The 17117-nt window shown below is 39.0% G+C and overlaps 1 protein-coding gene across 13 annotated transcripts in view; it reads right to left on the reverse strand.

The window, feature by feature from the left end:
- Positions 1-17117, reverse strand: part of mecom (MDS1 and EVI1 complex locus) — a 569027-nt gene that overhangs the window by 27454 nt on the left and 524456 nt on the right. For 6 of the 13 annotated variants that reach the window (XM_008106050.3, XM_008106049.3, XM_062976744.1 and 3 more), the window contains 4 exons: positions 7278-8640; positions 6916-7002; positions 4077-4164; positions 455-481 (listed from right to left, as the gene is read on the reverse strand). In XM_008106050.3, the coding sequence (XP_008104257.1) occupies positions 455-481; positions 4077-4164; positions 6916-7002; positions 7278-8640 (1565 nt within the window). The remainder of the gene's footprint in view (positions 1-454; positions 482-4076; positions 4165-6915; positions 7003-7277; positions 8641-17117) is intronic. The other 7 variants (XM_008106053.3, XM_008106052.3, XM_008106055.3 and 4 more) reach the window with 5 other exon arrangements.

Below are 17117 nucleotides of genomic sequence, written 5' to 3' on the forward strand. Positions count from 1 at the left end.
TTTCCTATCAAAAAGATTTGTTGGTTGGCGTAAAAAACCTATACTACACAGGTGTCAACAGGCTGAACTTGTTTCGCTTTTATCTAAATGCTGGCAAATGTTTTCTGTGTGCCATTAAAGGTCCTGTAAGCCTTGTGTTTTGGCTAGCTTTCCAATATAACACCTCTCTGCCTCTAGAAATCTTCATAACATTCCTAGAAAGGGTTGCATGTACAGTCCTTTGCAGCAGATTTTGATTCATTATAACCTGTACTGGACGAAAGACTATAGCATTTGATGGGGGAAATACACAATTGTGATTTAGGCAAGCCAAAATAATTAATGCGCAAAGAGTTGTCGTATTGCAGTGAAACAGAGTACTGTTTATGTCATTTAGGCATTTCCTCCCAACTCACTAAAATGGTATGCCATTTCTTTTACAGTGTTTAGATTGAAAATATAAATAAAAACTTACCCAAGTTCTCTGATCAGGCAATTGGAACTGGGAGCAAAATTGAAACAAAAACAACACATTATTCCTGCATTTGGATCCTTTATTGCAATTAATGTATATTTCATGCCACAATAGATTTGTTTGTCTTTTAAAAGGTGCTACAACACTTTGCTGCTTTGCTACAAGAGACTAACATGCTTACCCTTTTGGAAATGAATTATTTCTTTTTGGATACGCAGAGCTAGCACATATCTACATCTACCAGGGGTACTTTGTGCTTTTCCTGCATGGCAGGGGTTGGACTAGATGGCCCATGTGGTCTCTTCCAACTCTATAATTCAGTGATTGTATGACTCAATGATTCTACATTAGTGATTATTAATATCAGTGCTGAAATTTAAGGAATGAAAAGGAAATTTAATCCAGGGAAGAAAAGATAGTAGGAGGAAGAATATTCCCCAGACCAACTCACTATGTAGTTATTTATTACTACAAGAGGTAAAAAATGTGATGTCTTAAATTCCTACTGTATCTAAATGTAGTTGTTATCTATTGTAATCTTTGCATTCCAGAATTACCACTTTGAAAAACAAAATTAAAATCTGCTAATTTTGAAGTTGGTTTGTTTATCAATTACCCTGAAAATATTACTCTCAAGATCGTTGTACTTGTACCTATAATACATAGTAACATTTAAAAAACAAAGACATTAACACTGCATCAAGTCCTAATTTGCAAAGCAAAAACAGTTTTTGGTGGCTCATGATCTGTGGTTATCACTTCAACCCAAATGGCGAGGTGATCCCCTCAACTCATGGGATGCTGATGAGCACAATGGAAGATCTCAGCCTCAGTTGCACAACCAACCTATACTTGGTGATATACCTGTGCTAAATCTGCAAATATGCAACTATTAATTCAACAGGCCTTCCTCTCTAGCACAATGACATAACTAGATATAAGTCGGTGTGAAAATTCAGTTCCATTCCTGTAGTGGGGGAGACAGACGCTACCTAAATCTCATTGTTACTCTTGACCATTGGACTCACAGGATTGGCCTATGCATCTATTCCCCATTCAACAATTGATCTACTCTAATTGGAATGAACCAATAAGGATTCAAGCCACTGCCTTTAAGTTTTGTTTTCATCATTAATTTGACCCCTAAGTGCCCTGGGGAGGCCACATGCTACTCAAGCTCTATATTCTGACCACTCCTGTCCTAAAGAAAAGGTTTACTGGGAATATATGGAAAGGAGATGCAGAGGTCCAAAGGCAAGCAGGTCATCAAAGAGATTTCTCCACTTCACCACATGCCTAAGTTATTTTTCATCCCACGGAAATTAATTTGTATGTATACATGATGACATTATATTATAAAGCAATGCATGATGCATACTATGCATAGATCTATATACATGCAAACCAGATTTGTATGATAGTTCACACTCAGAAAAAAGAGAGAAGCAGAGTCAAACCTACATATAAAATTTTATGCTTCTGAGCCCATATGTTGACCAACTTCCCTTAAGCTCTCACTAGGTCCTTTCCAAGTGCTACTGAAAGGCTGCGGCCATATTGGTTCCTGTAGTGTATCACTTCAAGTGTAGTAGTAGAAGCTGGGGATGGGAGCAATCAATTATATTTATGTGATTTCTCCCTTCCCTTCAATTCATAAGGGTATTCAAGGTGGCTCACCAAAAATAACAAAATACAGTCCAGCTGCTATTGCTCCCACCCCCTCCAAAGAATAGTATGGCACAGGCATTTCCCAATGCCTACTACTCCTACAATGTAATTATGATTGTAACTACAATGTTGTAGAAGTACATTTAAATCTAGAAACCTGCTGCTAAAGTGTCTCTCACTTTTATTCTCACAATAACGTGCTATATTTGCCATAGAGTTGGGGCTAAAACCCTTTGCAACATGTTGTCATATTCCACACTCTTTTGTTATCATGTTAAGGTATCTTTTACATATACAGTGTTCCCCCGCTACTTCACGGTTCGCTTATCGTGGACACGCTGTTTCGTGGGGAAATTATTTATTTATTTATTTACCCATTGCTGCTTCTCCTCCTCAGGGCTGCCCCTTGCTTCGTACCTGCCATGTTGTCCTGGCTTCCTCTGCTCCTGCAGCCAGGGAAGAAGGAACACCATTCCACCCGGTAAATGAGCGAGTGAGCGAGGGAGGGTGGGTGAGAGAGTGAGAGAGTGAGGGCGGGTGGTGGCAGGGCAGCAGAAGAGGAGCCTGGAAGAGTTGGCCAGGCTCCTTTAAAGCCGCCGCTCCAGCCGGGCCATGCCGGGAAATGTGGAGGTCTCAGAAGAGGGGGCGGGACTTCCGAGTCCCTCTTCAGAGTCCTCCATGTTTCCCGGCATGGTCCTGCTGGAGCAGAGGCAGAAAAAGGAGCCTGGCCATCTCTTCGAGGCTCTTCTTCTGCCAGTCTGCCACCGCCCGCCCCCACTGTCTCATCCACCTTCCCTCGCTTGCTCACTCACTTACCAGGAGAAGCAGTGTTCCTTCTTCCCTGGCTGCAGGAGCAGAGGAAGCCAGGACAACATGGCATTCATGAAGTAAAGGGACCACTGGCACTGGTAGGAAAGGCTTCACTCTCCCCAGAGCTTGCAAGGGGGAGAAAGGCCACTTAACTATTAAAATAATGTTTAAATATTAAAATAAAAATAGTGTCCCTACTTCGTAGATTTTCACTTATCACGGGTGGTCCTGGAACATAACCCCCGCGATAAGCGAGGGAACACTGTAAACTGAATCCACCATTTTGTGAAGATTTCACGCATGTCCTTTTTCATAGGCATGGTGACTGTTAAAGGATAATGATCAAACTAGTATTTGCCCACAGTATATTTAATGAGATATAATAGCAGGAATTAGAAGGTTCAAGGCTTTTTAATGATAGATAATAGTAGGAATTAGACGGTTTCAGGGCACTAGGCTAACACATTTCAGAAAAAGCCACACTGATACAAGACAAATGGCAAAATATATGCTGGGAGTAAAAGGCTAGTGCACCAAGAAATCACAGGACAATAACTGTTTTTCAGTTTCAAAGTAGACCAACTTATTCCTGTGGTTCAGAAAACAAATAGTAGCTCAATGGTCTGAATAACAGAACACCATTGTACCCCTTAATAGATGTGACACGGTCAAACACAAAAATGGTTCACTTTATTATTTATTTCGTGTCAAAAGCATTGCATAATAAATAAGTTTAAAAGTGATAAAATAAAGGAATCACAGACAGCTAAATAGTTTTGGACCAAAAGCGGGCAACAGCAATTGCATTGTCCGTAGCTTTAAACAACTCCTCCTCTGTGCATGAGGCAAGGCATTGTGGGCAAGCATACATATGGTTCACTGTTAGCATATCATCAAAAGTTGAAAAATAGAAACATGGTGAATCAGTCAGGCACTAATATATGATTTTACTACAGATAATCCTTGTTTTGATCCTTGTTAAGATTAAAACAACACTTTGTAGGCATTTCCTCCCAACTCACTAAAATGGTACATTTTAGGAAATCCGATAATGACTAAGACTCCAGCTGTTCTTGTGCACCTGCTTCTATGGACCAAACTTGTTTGTTTACAATCTCAACTTGTTGATTACAAAAATACTCACTTGTGGGTGGAACAAGAATCCTGGGGATGGTCTCAAGTATTTTTCCTTCAAAGCTTCGAGTGGGTCAGATAACTTTCTTTTCTCCACTCTGTAAATGTTAAAATGAGAATTTTCTTGTGATGGGTCAATTACACAAATGTGTAACAATTTGGTGACTTGAATTTGAAAGTAACAATTTTTTTCTGATAGTGATGAAAAACAAGGAGCTGTAGATATCTCTCAAATATGAGGTACAGGTGGAATATCCCTTACCCAAAATACTTGGTACAAAAAGTGTTTTGGATTTTGGAGTCTTTCGAATTTTGGAATAGTTGTATTTGCATATACATACATAGCGAGAAAACGAAGTCATGGCTCCAAGTATAAACATGCAATTCATTTATGTTTCATATACATTTTATATGCATAATTTTATACAACGTTTGTAATTATTTTTTTTGCATGATACAAAGTTTAAATGGACTGAGCCATCGTAAAGTCAATTTCTCAGCCACCAGTTTTAGATTTTGAATTCCAGATAAGAGATGCACAACCTGTACTATACTCATGAGTACTACTGTAACTGATGAACATCTTTTATACTATAATTATACAATTTACAATGGAAAAATTCCAGTTTATGCATAATAGAAAATATACATTTAACCAACAGCATAACAATGGCTGAGATAACACATCAAGAGATGTATGTGTATTACATAACATGGATATCTCTCCATAAGTGTGTCTCCCAATTGTAGCTCCTACAAACTCGCATTGGGAGTAAGCAGGGATCCATCAACTATTTTCCTATAGCTGTATGTTCTATGATATCCATCTACAGACAACTCCAAGAGTCCCTGTGATGTTTTGAAGCTACAGGGAAATTGCTGAATGCATCCCTTTTCATTTCCTTGCATTCAAGCAATATGGAAATGGCTAGTTGTGGGAGAAGTGGTCTGCATTGCTCTGAGTCTGGGAAAGGGAGATATTTTAGTTGTGCTCAGAATAGAATCCTGACCTACACAATGGCCATAAGAAGTAAATTGCTATGGTGTTAACACAGACATTTGCCATTATAATTCACTAGCAGGATGTCAACTAAAATTATTAAATGTATACATTTCAATCTGAACATTTTAAATGAAAGTCAGTCACTAAAACCAAAGGAGCCAAGTTTTCGGGGAGGGGAGGGGAGGGAAGCTGCAGTTAAGCTCCTGCTATTGTAGTATTCATGAGTTTATTACTATTGCTCTTATTGTTATTTTTCTAGTATTGATCAAAGTGAAGTCTCAATATGTCTGCACCAATATACCTCATTATGAATCTAAAGTAGTCTGTTTCCAGATTTGTAATCTACCACAACCACCCCACAAAATTCCCAAGACAGTTCTGAGCTTTTGGTAATTAATCACAAACATCCTTGTGGGTTAGATCATGTCAGTATTTGGCTAATTGTTTACAGAATAAGAGGACTTCTCATTTTACGCTTAGAAGCTTTTGATTAGTTAAATTGTTCCATGTAACTGAAACAGCAAACTCACCAGTAGTCAAGGTTTATGGTGTATGGCGCTAGTTTATAAATATAAACAAAGTACTGAAAGAAATGTTCATAGAGATGCTAATTTGAATTTAGGTCTGAATCTCCTTGGTGAGTGTTTTAATTTGATTCACAGGTTTGAGGACAACAAGCTGACATCATTCCATGTGTCTTGTTTTATACTGTTCATTTTCACTTCACAAACTTTTGTTCTCCATTCCAGTATTTGTTTTGTAAATTACATAATTCCAAATAAAGTTTTTTAAAAATATATATATACACTTGGGCCAGTGATTCTCAAAATCAGATAGCAGAAAGAAAGATTGGATGCTCATTTTACTATTGCACAAAAATAAGAGCTCAGCAGAAGCAGAGTGACTGAATACTCCAATGAAGCCTAATACAAACATAGTACAGAATTGCTGTCCAAGAAATGTTGGCTGGAAGCAGGTTAACAATGGCAGTAATTCTGTGACCACCATTCCAATTTTTGTCATTGTATATTGATGAAGTATTTTGGAATCAACATTTTTGGCTACTTCTGTTGAATATTTTGTACAAGTTAGTTTTCATTTTGTTTCATATTAATTTATCTCTTAGTTCCTGTGTAAGCTATATGTATGCAAAGAAAACAAGACTTCTCAATTGTAGAAAAGTATTTTCAATCACCATGTGACTGAGCAGAGTGCATTTATTCCATAGGGACCATTGCTTACTGCTAGAGTTAGATTTTTTACTCATAGAAAATAAGATATGACTAACTTGCTGTCTGAAGTATTAAAAAGTCCCTTGCCCTTACTAACCAGACATCATGAGGAACATGATGGCAAAACAGTAACTTAACTGTTGAATGTTGCAAAAAAAAAAAAACCTTTCAATTTTTCAGTGCAGTCCAAAGAGAATAAACACCTTCTAATCACTCATGGACATCAACTTAAATTATCTTGATTGCACCGATATCTGACATGTCCTTAGATATATTCACAGGGGTAAAATAGCTCATGTAGATATATCCCTCCTCATCAAAATTATTTAGAAGTGAGAATATTCAGAATCAAAAAAACTATCAAGGGCTCACTCTATTAACTGCAATTAGTGAACAAATTGTTTTGAAAGGCAAAGCGGTGAAATCCACCTGTAACGTTACCAAAATTCTGGTAACTCTGCAATTGTCTTTTATATCCCTTTGGAATCTGAACACATTGAATTACATATCTGGTTATTGTCATTTGATTTATCATGCAGGAAGGCAGGAGTACCTTCCAATGACTAAAAACAAATCAGACGATTACTCATTTGTAAATAAAGGCAGAATTTTACCCTTGAGTTCCACGTTGTGTTGCTATGGTACAACGTGTTTTGAGTTCTTGGGTGAAACACCTTCGATTGCAGTGGAGATCGCCGTTCCTAGTTTGCAAACAAAAGCCGAATTTGACTGCCCATTTTTAAAATACAGAATTTCCCTTTCTGAAAAGAAATTGCTTCAAAACTGATAAATTAAGTTGCATTAAGAATACAAAAGGCTATACACATTCTTAACACCTAAGATGCATTAATTTCTAACTTCAACTGGATTTTTTTGGTAATTTCATAATAATAAATGACAGATCATCATACAGGATTTGGTTCATCAGTACGTGAATGAGATTTCAGATAGCTACATTTGATTACATGCATATTACCTGTAAATAGGATCCATAAAGAAGGGTGTTGGCCTTGCGTGCTGTAAAGAGATGTCTGATGATTTTCTTGATTCAGGATTGAGTTCTCCTTTCTTTCCCCCAAAGATGTGGTTTTTCCGAGGCTCAGTCTGTTTTGTACCACTAGCTCGACTTCTGCTGCCCATACTCAAATCTAGAGGCTGGTCCTGGTTGGTCACTGATGGTGTTGCTGGTTTTGAGGTTATAGGAGTAAGTGGTTTCTCCTCCTTACGTTTAGTGGTAAGATCAAAGGGAGACTCGGAGTTTCCCTTTAAGATCTTCTTTACTTCTCCTGGCGATTGGGGTTCCATTTTCAAAGGTAACGGTCTCAAGTCTCTATCAGGAAATGGGTACATTGACTGAGAGAATGCTGGAAAAAATGGGAGGGGAAACATGGAAGGGTAAGGTAAGGCTCCAACTTTTTTGTCCTGTAGCCCCACAAGTCCTGTCGAACCAAAGTATTTCTCAGCAATAGAGGCAATGGCCTTTATAGAATCATTCACAGCTCCTGACACCGCAGTTTGTTCCTCTAAAGATGGTGAGAAGATGGAATGATTGCTGTATTCTTTCTTATTATTTACGGAAGCCAAATTCTGAAGAGAGTTTACTTTGTCTTTGAACATTTTACCATTTTCTTTACATTTTTCTTTATCACTTTCAATGTCACTTTCCAGATCAGAGCCAGAAGTGGTCTCCAGGTCACTCCCACTGGGGGTACTGACATCATCAAGGTCACTACTCTCTGAGTGGTCACTGATCTTTTCATGTGGCCTCTCTTCGGAGGACCCCTCTGGTTGAAGCTCCACTGGCTTATTTTCACTTAGGTTAGGTGGGTGCTTATTTAGTGCCTTCAAAATGTCCTGGGTAGCTGGCAGTGTCTGAGGATGTGTCATGAGGGGACTTTGACTTTTGGTTGTTTGGTCTGTGCTTGGAAGTCCTTTAACGGGAGAACTAGCAGGTATCAAAGGTGGCCTGTGGTATAACCCTGAAGGAAACAGGCCAGGGAAGCTAAAAGAAAATCCAGGAGCTGTTGGAAAGGTAAGACCAGCAGGATGCCTATTGGCACCAAAATAGTCAGCAAGGCCCGGATTTGCATGATTCATATTAACCATGGAAGATTTATCCATAGCTGGGGTTCCAGGAAGTGATATGCCTTGGCCAAAAAATCCTCCTGCCGCAAAATGGTTCTTGCCCTCACAAAATCTCCTGTGTTTATTTAAGGAAGACGTAGTGCTGAACATTTGTCCACAGTCTTTGCACTTGATTTGGGTTCTGCAATCAGCATGCATACGCTTATGACGGCAAAGGTTTGAAAATTGAGTATAGGATTTATGGCAGACCTCACCTGTGTATAAACAACAACAATAACAAATCTCAGGATTTATGGTAATCTTTCTCTTCCCACTCCTCCACCACATTTAATCCCACCCATCTGCTTTAACCTAATGATCTCATATATTACTTATACTTTGAGATGACTCACTCAGAGCTCAATCATAAATCTATTCATTCAGGTTTAAGACCCACCAAGTTCAAGGGAATATTCTTCTGGACTGTTATTACAACCACAATCCTATATACTTACCTAAGAAAAGTCCCACTGAACACAGTAGGACTTATCTCAGGTTCTGAGTAAACACATATTTAACGATGTTAAAAAAAACAAACCAAGATGAATTAGAACATAGATACCACATAAAAAATAGTCCCACACTTCTAAACATGGAATCCTCTCACAGAAATAGAATGAGAGGCAGAAGATCTCATATATCATTTCCATAAAACAAATATAGTAAATTACTTTTTCAATATATTTCAACAGCCCTGAGCATATATATGCATTAACCAAGATACAAAAAAAATGTGCATGCACATTAAAGTAGGCGCAAAAGTCTTTATGTTCTTTATATTTATTAGAAAATGTCTGCCATTTATAAATTCCCATTCTTAAAGAAGAAGGATGGTGAGCATTAGATGTTTCCCTTTCACAAGTAGCATGGACCTCTTGCTCGTAATTTGTGTTTTATAATGCAATGGCCTCTAGAGGCATTTGACCAGGCATAGCTGAAGAACACACTACACTGATCCGAGAAACATTCATGTATGCATAGATAACATGATCACCCTCCCACCAATTCATTTTTGAATGTACATGAAAAGATTGCTCACAGTCTACTGTAGTAATCTGTATAGTGGGTAGCGAATGCTGGATAACATGCCCTACTAACATTGATATTTGAAAGTTGACTTAAAATCAGTGTTAAGTTTAAGCCTACAACAAAATACTGCAAAGATTCCAACCATTCCAACCCATGTCTTTTTTCCATTTTCTGTATTTTCTCCCAATAATTAATCAGTATTCTTTGGCCATTGAATATACTTAATATGTTTACTGGGGAGTTTGAGGTATCACCATTCCCTTAGTGTCTTTTCCTCTTCTACATACTTTTATTTGTAATTCAGCATCTATTCCATGCACATTAGGATAGCAAAGGAATGCAAAAACTACAATATTCCAGCATCTTCAGTAGTTAACAGAAAAATATTATAATTACAGGTCCAGCTTTCGTGACAAGCTGGAATTCCTCCTTTTTATATTCTCCTAAAGGAAAGTGGCGCAGTGTGTTAAAGCGCTTAGCTGCTGAACTTGCAGACCGAAAGGTTGCAGGTTCGAATTCGGGGAGCTGAATGAGCGCCCGCTGTTAGCCCCAGCTCCTGCCAACCTAGCAGTTCAAAAGCATGCAAATGTGAATAGATCAAAAGGTACTGCTCCGGCGGGAAGGTAACGGCACTCCATGCAGTCATGCCAGCCACATGACCTTGAAGGTGTCTATGGACAACGCTGGCTCTTCTGCTTAGAAATGGAGATGAGACCAACCCCCAGAGTCAGACACGACTGGACTTAACATCAGGGGAAACCTTTACCTTTACCTAAAGGGGCCTAAGCTCGACCCCTCTTTTGGTTTTGACCATCCTAATAGTTAGTGATATATTATTTTTTATTTTAGACCATCCTAATAGTTAGTGACATACTAAGTAAGCACAGTGAGGCTGTAAGCCTGAAGCTACATGCCTGGGAGTAAGTCCCATTGGACTTAACAGGAGAAGTATAGAATAGCACTGTCACAGCCTGAGCATAGGAAACAAAGAGAATACTTATTCCGTTGCATCCAAATTCAACTTCCTCCAGGAAAGAAGAGTTGATCAGCTTAACTTTTGCCTGGTTTTGTGTTATATCACAGTCTTTTGCCCTTCGCAGATCAAAGCCACACAACAATGCACATTGTGAATTCTGAGACCTTCTTAACAATTATTTTCATGGTTTAAGACAGACTGACATAATTTACAATGGCTCTATTTTAAGCCTACAAAGGAAACTGAATTGAATGTATCCCATCCTGCACTTTTGGTTCCCATGAACTGTAATCACGTCCTCTGACTTCCACTCACACCACGGCTGATGTTAACCTTCCTGCCCTTATAAAGGCTTACCCCTTGAGAACCTGCTTGCTTGTTGTCTGTCTTAAATGTTTACTCCATTGCTATCTGTTCTCATCACAACAACAAAGACACCCATTGTTTGAGAAGGGCCTGATTCCACCTGTCTGGCTCAGATGGGTCACTTTGCAGATATTTATCAGACAACAACTAGAGTAACAGTTGCAGCGCTGGGCGCAAGCCAAATAAATGTACAATTCAGGAAGAATGTTATTGCTGTGTATCAGTTGAAGTTCCTGTACAATACCTTTCATTCATAAGGAATGTGCTAGCAAGAAAATGTTTTGCTGAATGTGACCCACATAAGAAGCGTAGCAGGTTGATTTCATCTTGCAAAATAGAAAAGATTTGTCCTTTATTTTGGAGAATATTTCATGAATGCCTAGGCCATGGGGATGGGGGGGGGGGGGGATTCTGGAATTTTATCTAAATTAAATGGCTGGATCCATGAACGAAAACATTTACTTTTGAAGCTTAAAATACACAGTGTATTGCAGGCAGATGGCTCTCCCCTAGTGCCAAAAAGGTGAGCATTAAATACTGAAATACAACAAGATGCAAAATCCACAAGCAGCAATACTTTTATGGAGCCATTTCCAAATACTTTATGCAAACTTTTGCAGTTTTACTGGCTTTTTCGTCACACAAACATGTCAAACATTATACAGGAGAAAGACAATGACAATGTTAGAATTAAAAGTCTGTATTTCCTCTGAGATGCCGTCACCTAAGATGTTTCTGAGGAATTTCAGTGTAGGAAAAGCCAATGCCCTTACTGGCCATTTGAAAATTAGGGACAAAGAGTAATAAGATGGATAATAAAATTTCAACTCTCATTACCAATGGAAAAATTTGACATCATGAATCTAGTAAAGTTCTTAAAGTTTGCATAATGTATTTTATGGTTTGGGTATGGCATGGCGTTTTTGTTTTTTTTAATTGTGTCAGAAGCAACATGCCATCTCGTGGATTCGAACCAGCAACTTTCAGGTCAGCAACCCAACTGGCACAAGGATTTAACGGCTTTTTGCCTTACCCTGGCTTGGTGTGAAGCGCCTACAATGATTTCTTCCTGAATTGACAGAGAAAGCCCACTTGTTCATTTGCCTTTTGCTATCACTTTAATTCCAGGGTAAACTTCAAATTAAGCAGCTGAAGAGGTGGATCATTATGAAATAAAACTGAATTTGAAATGTCCCTTTTGAGGGACTACAAATGTGAGAATACCATCACATTGTTGTCTAGATAAAGCAACTTTCCCAAACACAAAGAAAATGATCCCAAGATTTAACATTTATTCTATCTCTTTCATGATCCATTACATCAATAGCAGGTTGGGCAAAGTGTAGCCCTCCAGATGTTGGGCTGCATTTCCTAACAGCACAGCCAAAGGAGTTATATCCCAGCACATCTGGAGGGCCACACACTATTCAACCCATGATCGATTAACCCTTCCTTACATTTCAAAAACTAGAGGTCTTGAGTCACATTCTATTTTATTTCTCACGATCTTATCTCCACAATTCTCTTAATGAATGTCAAATACCGTGACCTGTCTCCCATCAACCTACCTAATACATTTTAATCCATCAGATGGTTAGGCATTTAGGAGCAAGAAATAAGTCAAGGGTGAAGTGTGTATATTTTCGGCTTATTAATGCTATTTTTAATACATCTCTGCCTATTCCAGCATGTGGTTTCTATTTGTGCAAGCTGGAGGTTTGAGAAAGGTAGTCAGTGTGTAATTACCTTTGTGTTGGTGAGTTTGCTCCCAAGTCAGGGCAGCATACTGTAAGGAGAGACAGTTGTCATAAACAGAAAGGGAAGGTGGAACATGGTGTGTGGCCTTTTTGACGGGAATTAGATCTCTCTGTTCTAGGTGACCCTCTACCCTCCGCCACAAACACTCCGAAAATCCTACCCTGACATGTGATCTTTAAATTCTTTTGTTCTGTAATTACATGGCAATTATTCATAATTGCCCTTATGGATTCCCTCTTCGCCTTGTCCATCATTCCCGCATTTGAGAAATCACAGTTGGTGTTTCGGTTGCACCGCAATTGCCAGGGACATATTAATGAAAAAAGCAGGGCTGAGTCATTTTCCATGTGATTTAATTTGAAAAGAATGGCAAAGCATCTACATTTTCTTTTCTTTTCCTTCCTTTCTTTGAAAAAAGCCACTGAAGCTGCAGGGCATGAATGGTCCCTATATGGCTGGAAGCTATTGTTCACTAATTATTTTATTTTCACTAATATTCAAAAGACATTCCTGTGATCTCAAGCAAGAGAATGCAAATCTTTAAACAACAGTCAAAGCCGGGTCTTGTTAATTATGTTTTTCCTAGCTTAAATAAGACCAAGCACAAATAAATAAAAATATCAACTATTCCAAGAGCAGGCCCACATCCCTCAGAGGGACTCTTTTCAGCCATTAAAAATCATGTTGATATATTATTGAGTCTCAAGGCTTACACAGTTTAATTCAACTGCTCCCCTGATGAATGTATGGCACATGTTCTTGTATACTGAAGAAGTTAATTCAAGAGCTACAGGAAGCCGACGGTTGGTTCTCAAGAGCTTGAACCACAAGTCCCAATGGGCTGATATGAAATTGCAGGTTGGCCCCAGTTTCCATTAAACCGGCTTCCTGAATGACCCCACACCTTCATGCTCTGTGTATCTGAATTCTGCGGCCCAGCCACGCAATATGGTTAGCTTCAGATTCTGTTAACTGATCCCACCCTGGAAGCCGTTCTTACATTCAACACAAAGATTTAAGCAATAACTAAAACCGCAATACAGCTTGAAGTCAGAACAGAGGGGGTAAGGCAGGGATTAAAAAGATTCGCAAGACATTAAAAGTGACCTGAATTTCCCCACAGTGAGATATTCAACTTTAAAAATGGGGACACGACATTTAGTACTACACAGATGTGTGAGATCTTTTGATTTTTTAAAAACCACACAGAGATATTTGCCAATCCCATATTCATTTTCTTATAGTGACTGAAGTTTTGCTTCATTCACATTTCAGCAATCCATATTTAAGTCAGCTTTCAGAATCATGTGAATTGAGTTGAAATTTCCTTCAATGAAAGTAGTAACAATACTTGGATTTCAATACTGAAGTTACAAATTTGCAACCTAAAGTTGCAGAACCACAAGTGCTCCATATTCAGTAGGCTATACAGCTCTACTATAAGACAATGTAAATGCCCCACCAGCCAACCATAACAGCCAGCAGCCACATTGGGTGAAGGAAGTCTGTTCAGGTGTTGGTTGGGATGCAAGGAGGAAGATGGGTTCTGCATCTGATTGTTGCAGCCTTGCATTCCCTTCCTGATTCTAAGCACTTTCTTCTAGACTCTTGTGTCCTTCTGCCAACATCTTACACAATTGGAAAGAGTGATAACTGCTTTCTACTTATCCCTCCATTTAAATAGCACAGTCCCTTCAGCTGCAGCAATTACCACAAGAATGCAGTTCCTCATAGTGGGAGCCATTGCCATTCCTGCTATGTGATGAAGCAGTTATTACTGTATTCTGGCCTGCTGGAAAAAATGAAATCCATCATCCATACTGGAAGAGAACCACAAAAATACCACGTCACAAAAAGAAACTTCCCAGGTAAAAATCCAGGTAACTGTACCATAGAAAGCTAGCATGGCATAGTGATCTGAGTGTTGGACTGCAACTCTGGAAACCAGGGTCTGAATCCCTTCTCAACAATAAAAATCTACTGTGTGACCTTGGGGATAGGTTTGCCTTAGAGCAACATAGGGGTCTCCAGATGTTTCTGACCTACAACTCCCAGAAATCCCAGTCAATTTACCAGCTGTTAGGATTTCTGGGAGTTGAAGGCCAAAAACATCTGGGGACCCCAGGTTGAGAACCACTGCCTTAGAGCCACCATATGTTGGAAATGACTTGACAGCACATAACAAGAAATTGTACTATGGTCCTCTCTTATATATCTCATCTATTAAGTAAAATGGCCCTAATGTCAGCTCTCCATGATGTCACCCCCTTTTCCCTATATGATATTTAATATCTTTGCCTGATGAAGAAGCTAGTGAAGTTTCAAAAGCTTGCATACTATATTTTATGCTTTGCAAATGGCTCAATAAAAGTATTGCTGCTTTGGATTTTGTATTTTGTTTTATTTCAGTATTTGATGCTCACCACGTTGCTGCCAGGGGAAGATCATTTTATGCTTCAGAATTGGTTTAACAAATATATTGCTGCTTTGTGGATTTTGAGTTTTGTTGTATTCTGCTACATAGCCATCATAGTTAACTATCTGGCAGAATATACCCTGTATATGTTCTCCAGAACAGTATTTCTTGGATGAGTTTCCCATATTTCAGTATGCATGCTTCACTTTAGTAAACTATTGAGTTACCTTGACTGCTGCTCAGATCAATTTAGAAGTAGCTACCAGTAATTAAAATGAAAGATGTAAAATGATAAAGACTATTGGCATCATTCTCATTTTCCAAGAAAAAATCTAGGTTGAATTTATCAATAAAGATTCCCTTGTCCTTTATGAAAGAATATATGAGAGCTTGTTCTGAAAGTAGCGATAGTCTGGAATGATTCCAACATTTTTAGTGGCTTGCTAAAGGGAAAATCTCATTTGGTGGAATCTTCTTACACTTTATTAGTCACATCCACCAGTAGCTCTTCTTTTCTTCCCGAGGCTACATTAGGGGGAAAAATAAATAAACTTACAAATGGTTCAATACATAATTAGACTTGGGCCTAGGGAAACGTGCCAGAGCACACAATATAAAATGAGGTTATGAAAGTATTTCCAGAATTGCCCATGGAGCCTTGGATACCAGGAAGCTTCTGAAATGAAACAGGCCCTCCTCTAAGAGTTGGTCTATATGGGAACCAAAAACAACATCCCCGTGGTGAATTCTCACCTCCCTGCCACAAAGTTTACAAAATCTAATGGCAGGGAGAACAGTTATCATGTACCGAGTGTCTTCAGCAGCAGCATGGGACAGAGGCAAAGAGTTTTATGATGGGTTTCCCAGATTACCAGCATGCTCGGAAGAAAGAAAACATGTTTTAAACTGAATTCTGGAAGATAGGAACAAAACTGAAAAGGATCTGGATAAACTAAAAATTGGACTGAAATGGAATTCAACAAAGACAAATGAAAAATTCTGCACTTAGGTCACAAAAAACCAAATGGGCCATATTGACTTAACTTCACTACACATAACTAGGACCTTGGGATTATTGTTGGGCATAAGAAACATCACCCAGTAGTGGTGTTGCAGCAAAGAAGGCAAATAATTAACAGAACCATAGTTTTCAGGTAAAAAAAAATAACAATTCCACTATATTCTGCACTGAAAGCCACCAGGGTTTACTGGTTTCAGGATTGGTCTACAACTCAGGAGACCAAGGTTTGAATCCCCCCTTAGCCACAGAAACCTGCTGTGTGGCCTTGGGCAACAGCAACAAGAGATAAGTAGAACAATACAAATGAGGAAAGGTTGAGGGAGCTGGGCATGTTAAATCTGGTAAAGAGATGATTGAGGGGTGGCATGGAATATTCTAAAAATAACAAAAAGCTGTCAGAGAGAGGAGGAGAAAAGTTTGTTTTCTTCTGCCCCAAAGAGTACGACCAAGTGTAATAATTTTAATCTAGCAGATGCAACTTCTGGATAATAATGGAAGAAGTTGCCTAAAGAAGAGGTGGAGATCTCCTTCTCTGAACATCTGCGGTTCTTGCATTGAGCAGTATGTGTGTGTCTGTAGACTTGGTAGTCTACAGGGCCTCTTCCAAAATCAATGATTCTATGTCATTTGATGATTATATTTCTGGGGACAAATAAATTTCTGACTTCTGTCTGTCAATTCTACAATTATTGTCCCACTTGCCTAAGTCACAACTGTGGGCTAGTCTAAGTAGGCCTTATTTGGAAGGGTAAAGTGGACTACAAATAAAATAAACTCATCATTTATGAATTATTAGGAAGCACCGGTGGCGAAGTGTGTTAAAGCGCTGAGCTGCTGAACTTGCAGACCGAAAGGTCCCAGGTTCAAATCCCGGGAGCAGAGTGAGCACCCGCTGTTGCTCCAGCTTCTGCCAACCTAGCAGTTTGAAAACATGCCAATGTGAGTAGATCAATAGGTACCGCTTTGGCGGGAAGGTAACGGTGCTATGTGCAGTCATGCCGGCCACATGACCTTGGAGGTGTCTACGGACAACGCTGGCTCTTCAGCTTCGAAATGGAGATGAGCACCAACCCCCAGAGTCAGACATGACTGGACTTAACGTCAGGGGAAAACCTTTACCTTTACC

The sequence above is a fragment of the Anolis carolinensis genome, chromosome 3 (assembly GCF_035594765.1).
Source record: "Anolis carolinensis isolate JA03-04 chromosome 3, rAnoCar3.1.pri, whole genome shotgun sequence".
In the NCBI taxonomy this organism is placed as follows: Eukaryota; Metazoa; Chordata; class Lepidosauria; order Squamata; family Dactyloidae; genus Anolis; species Anolis carolinensis.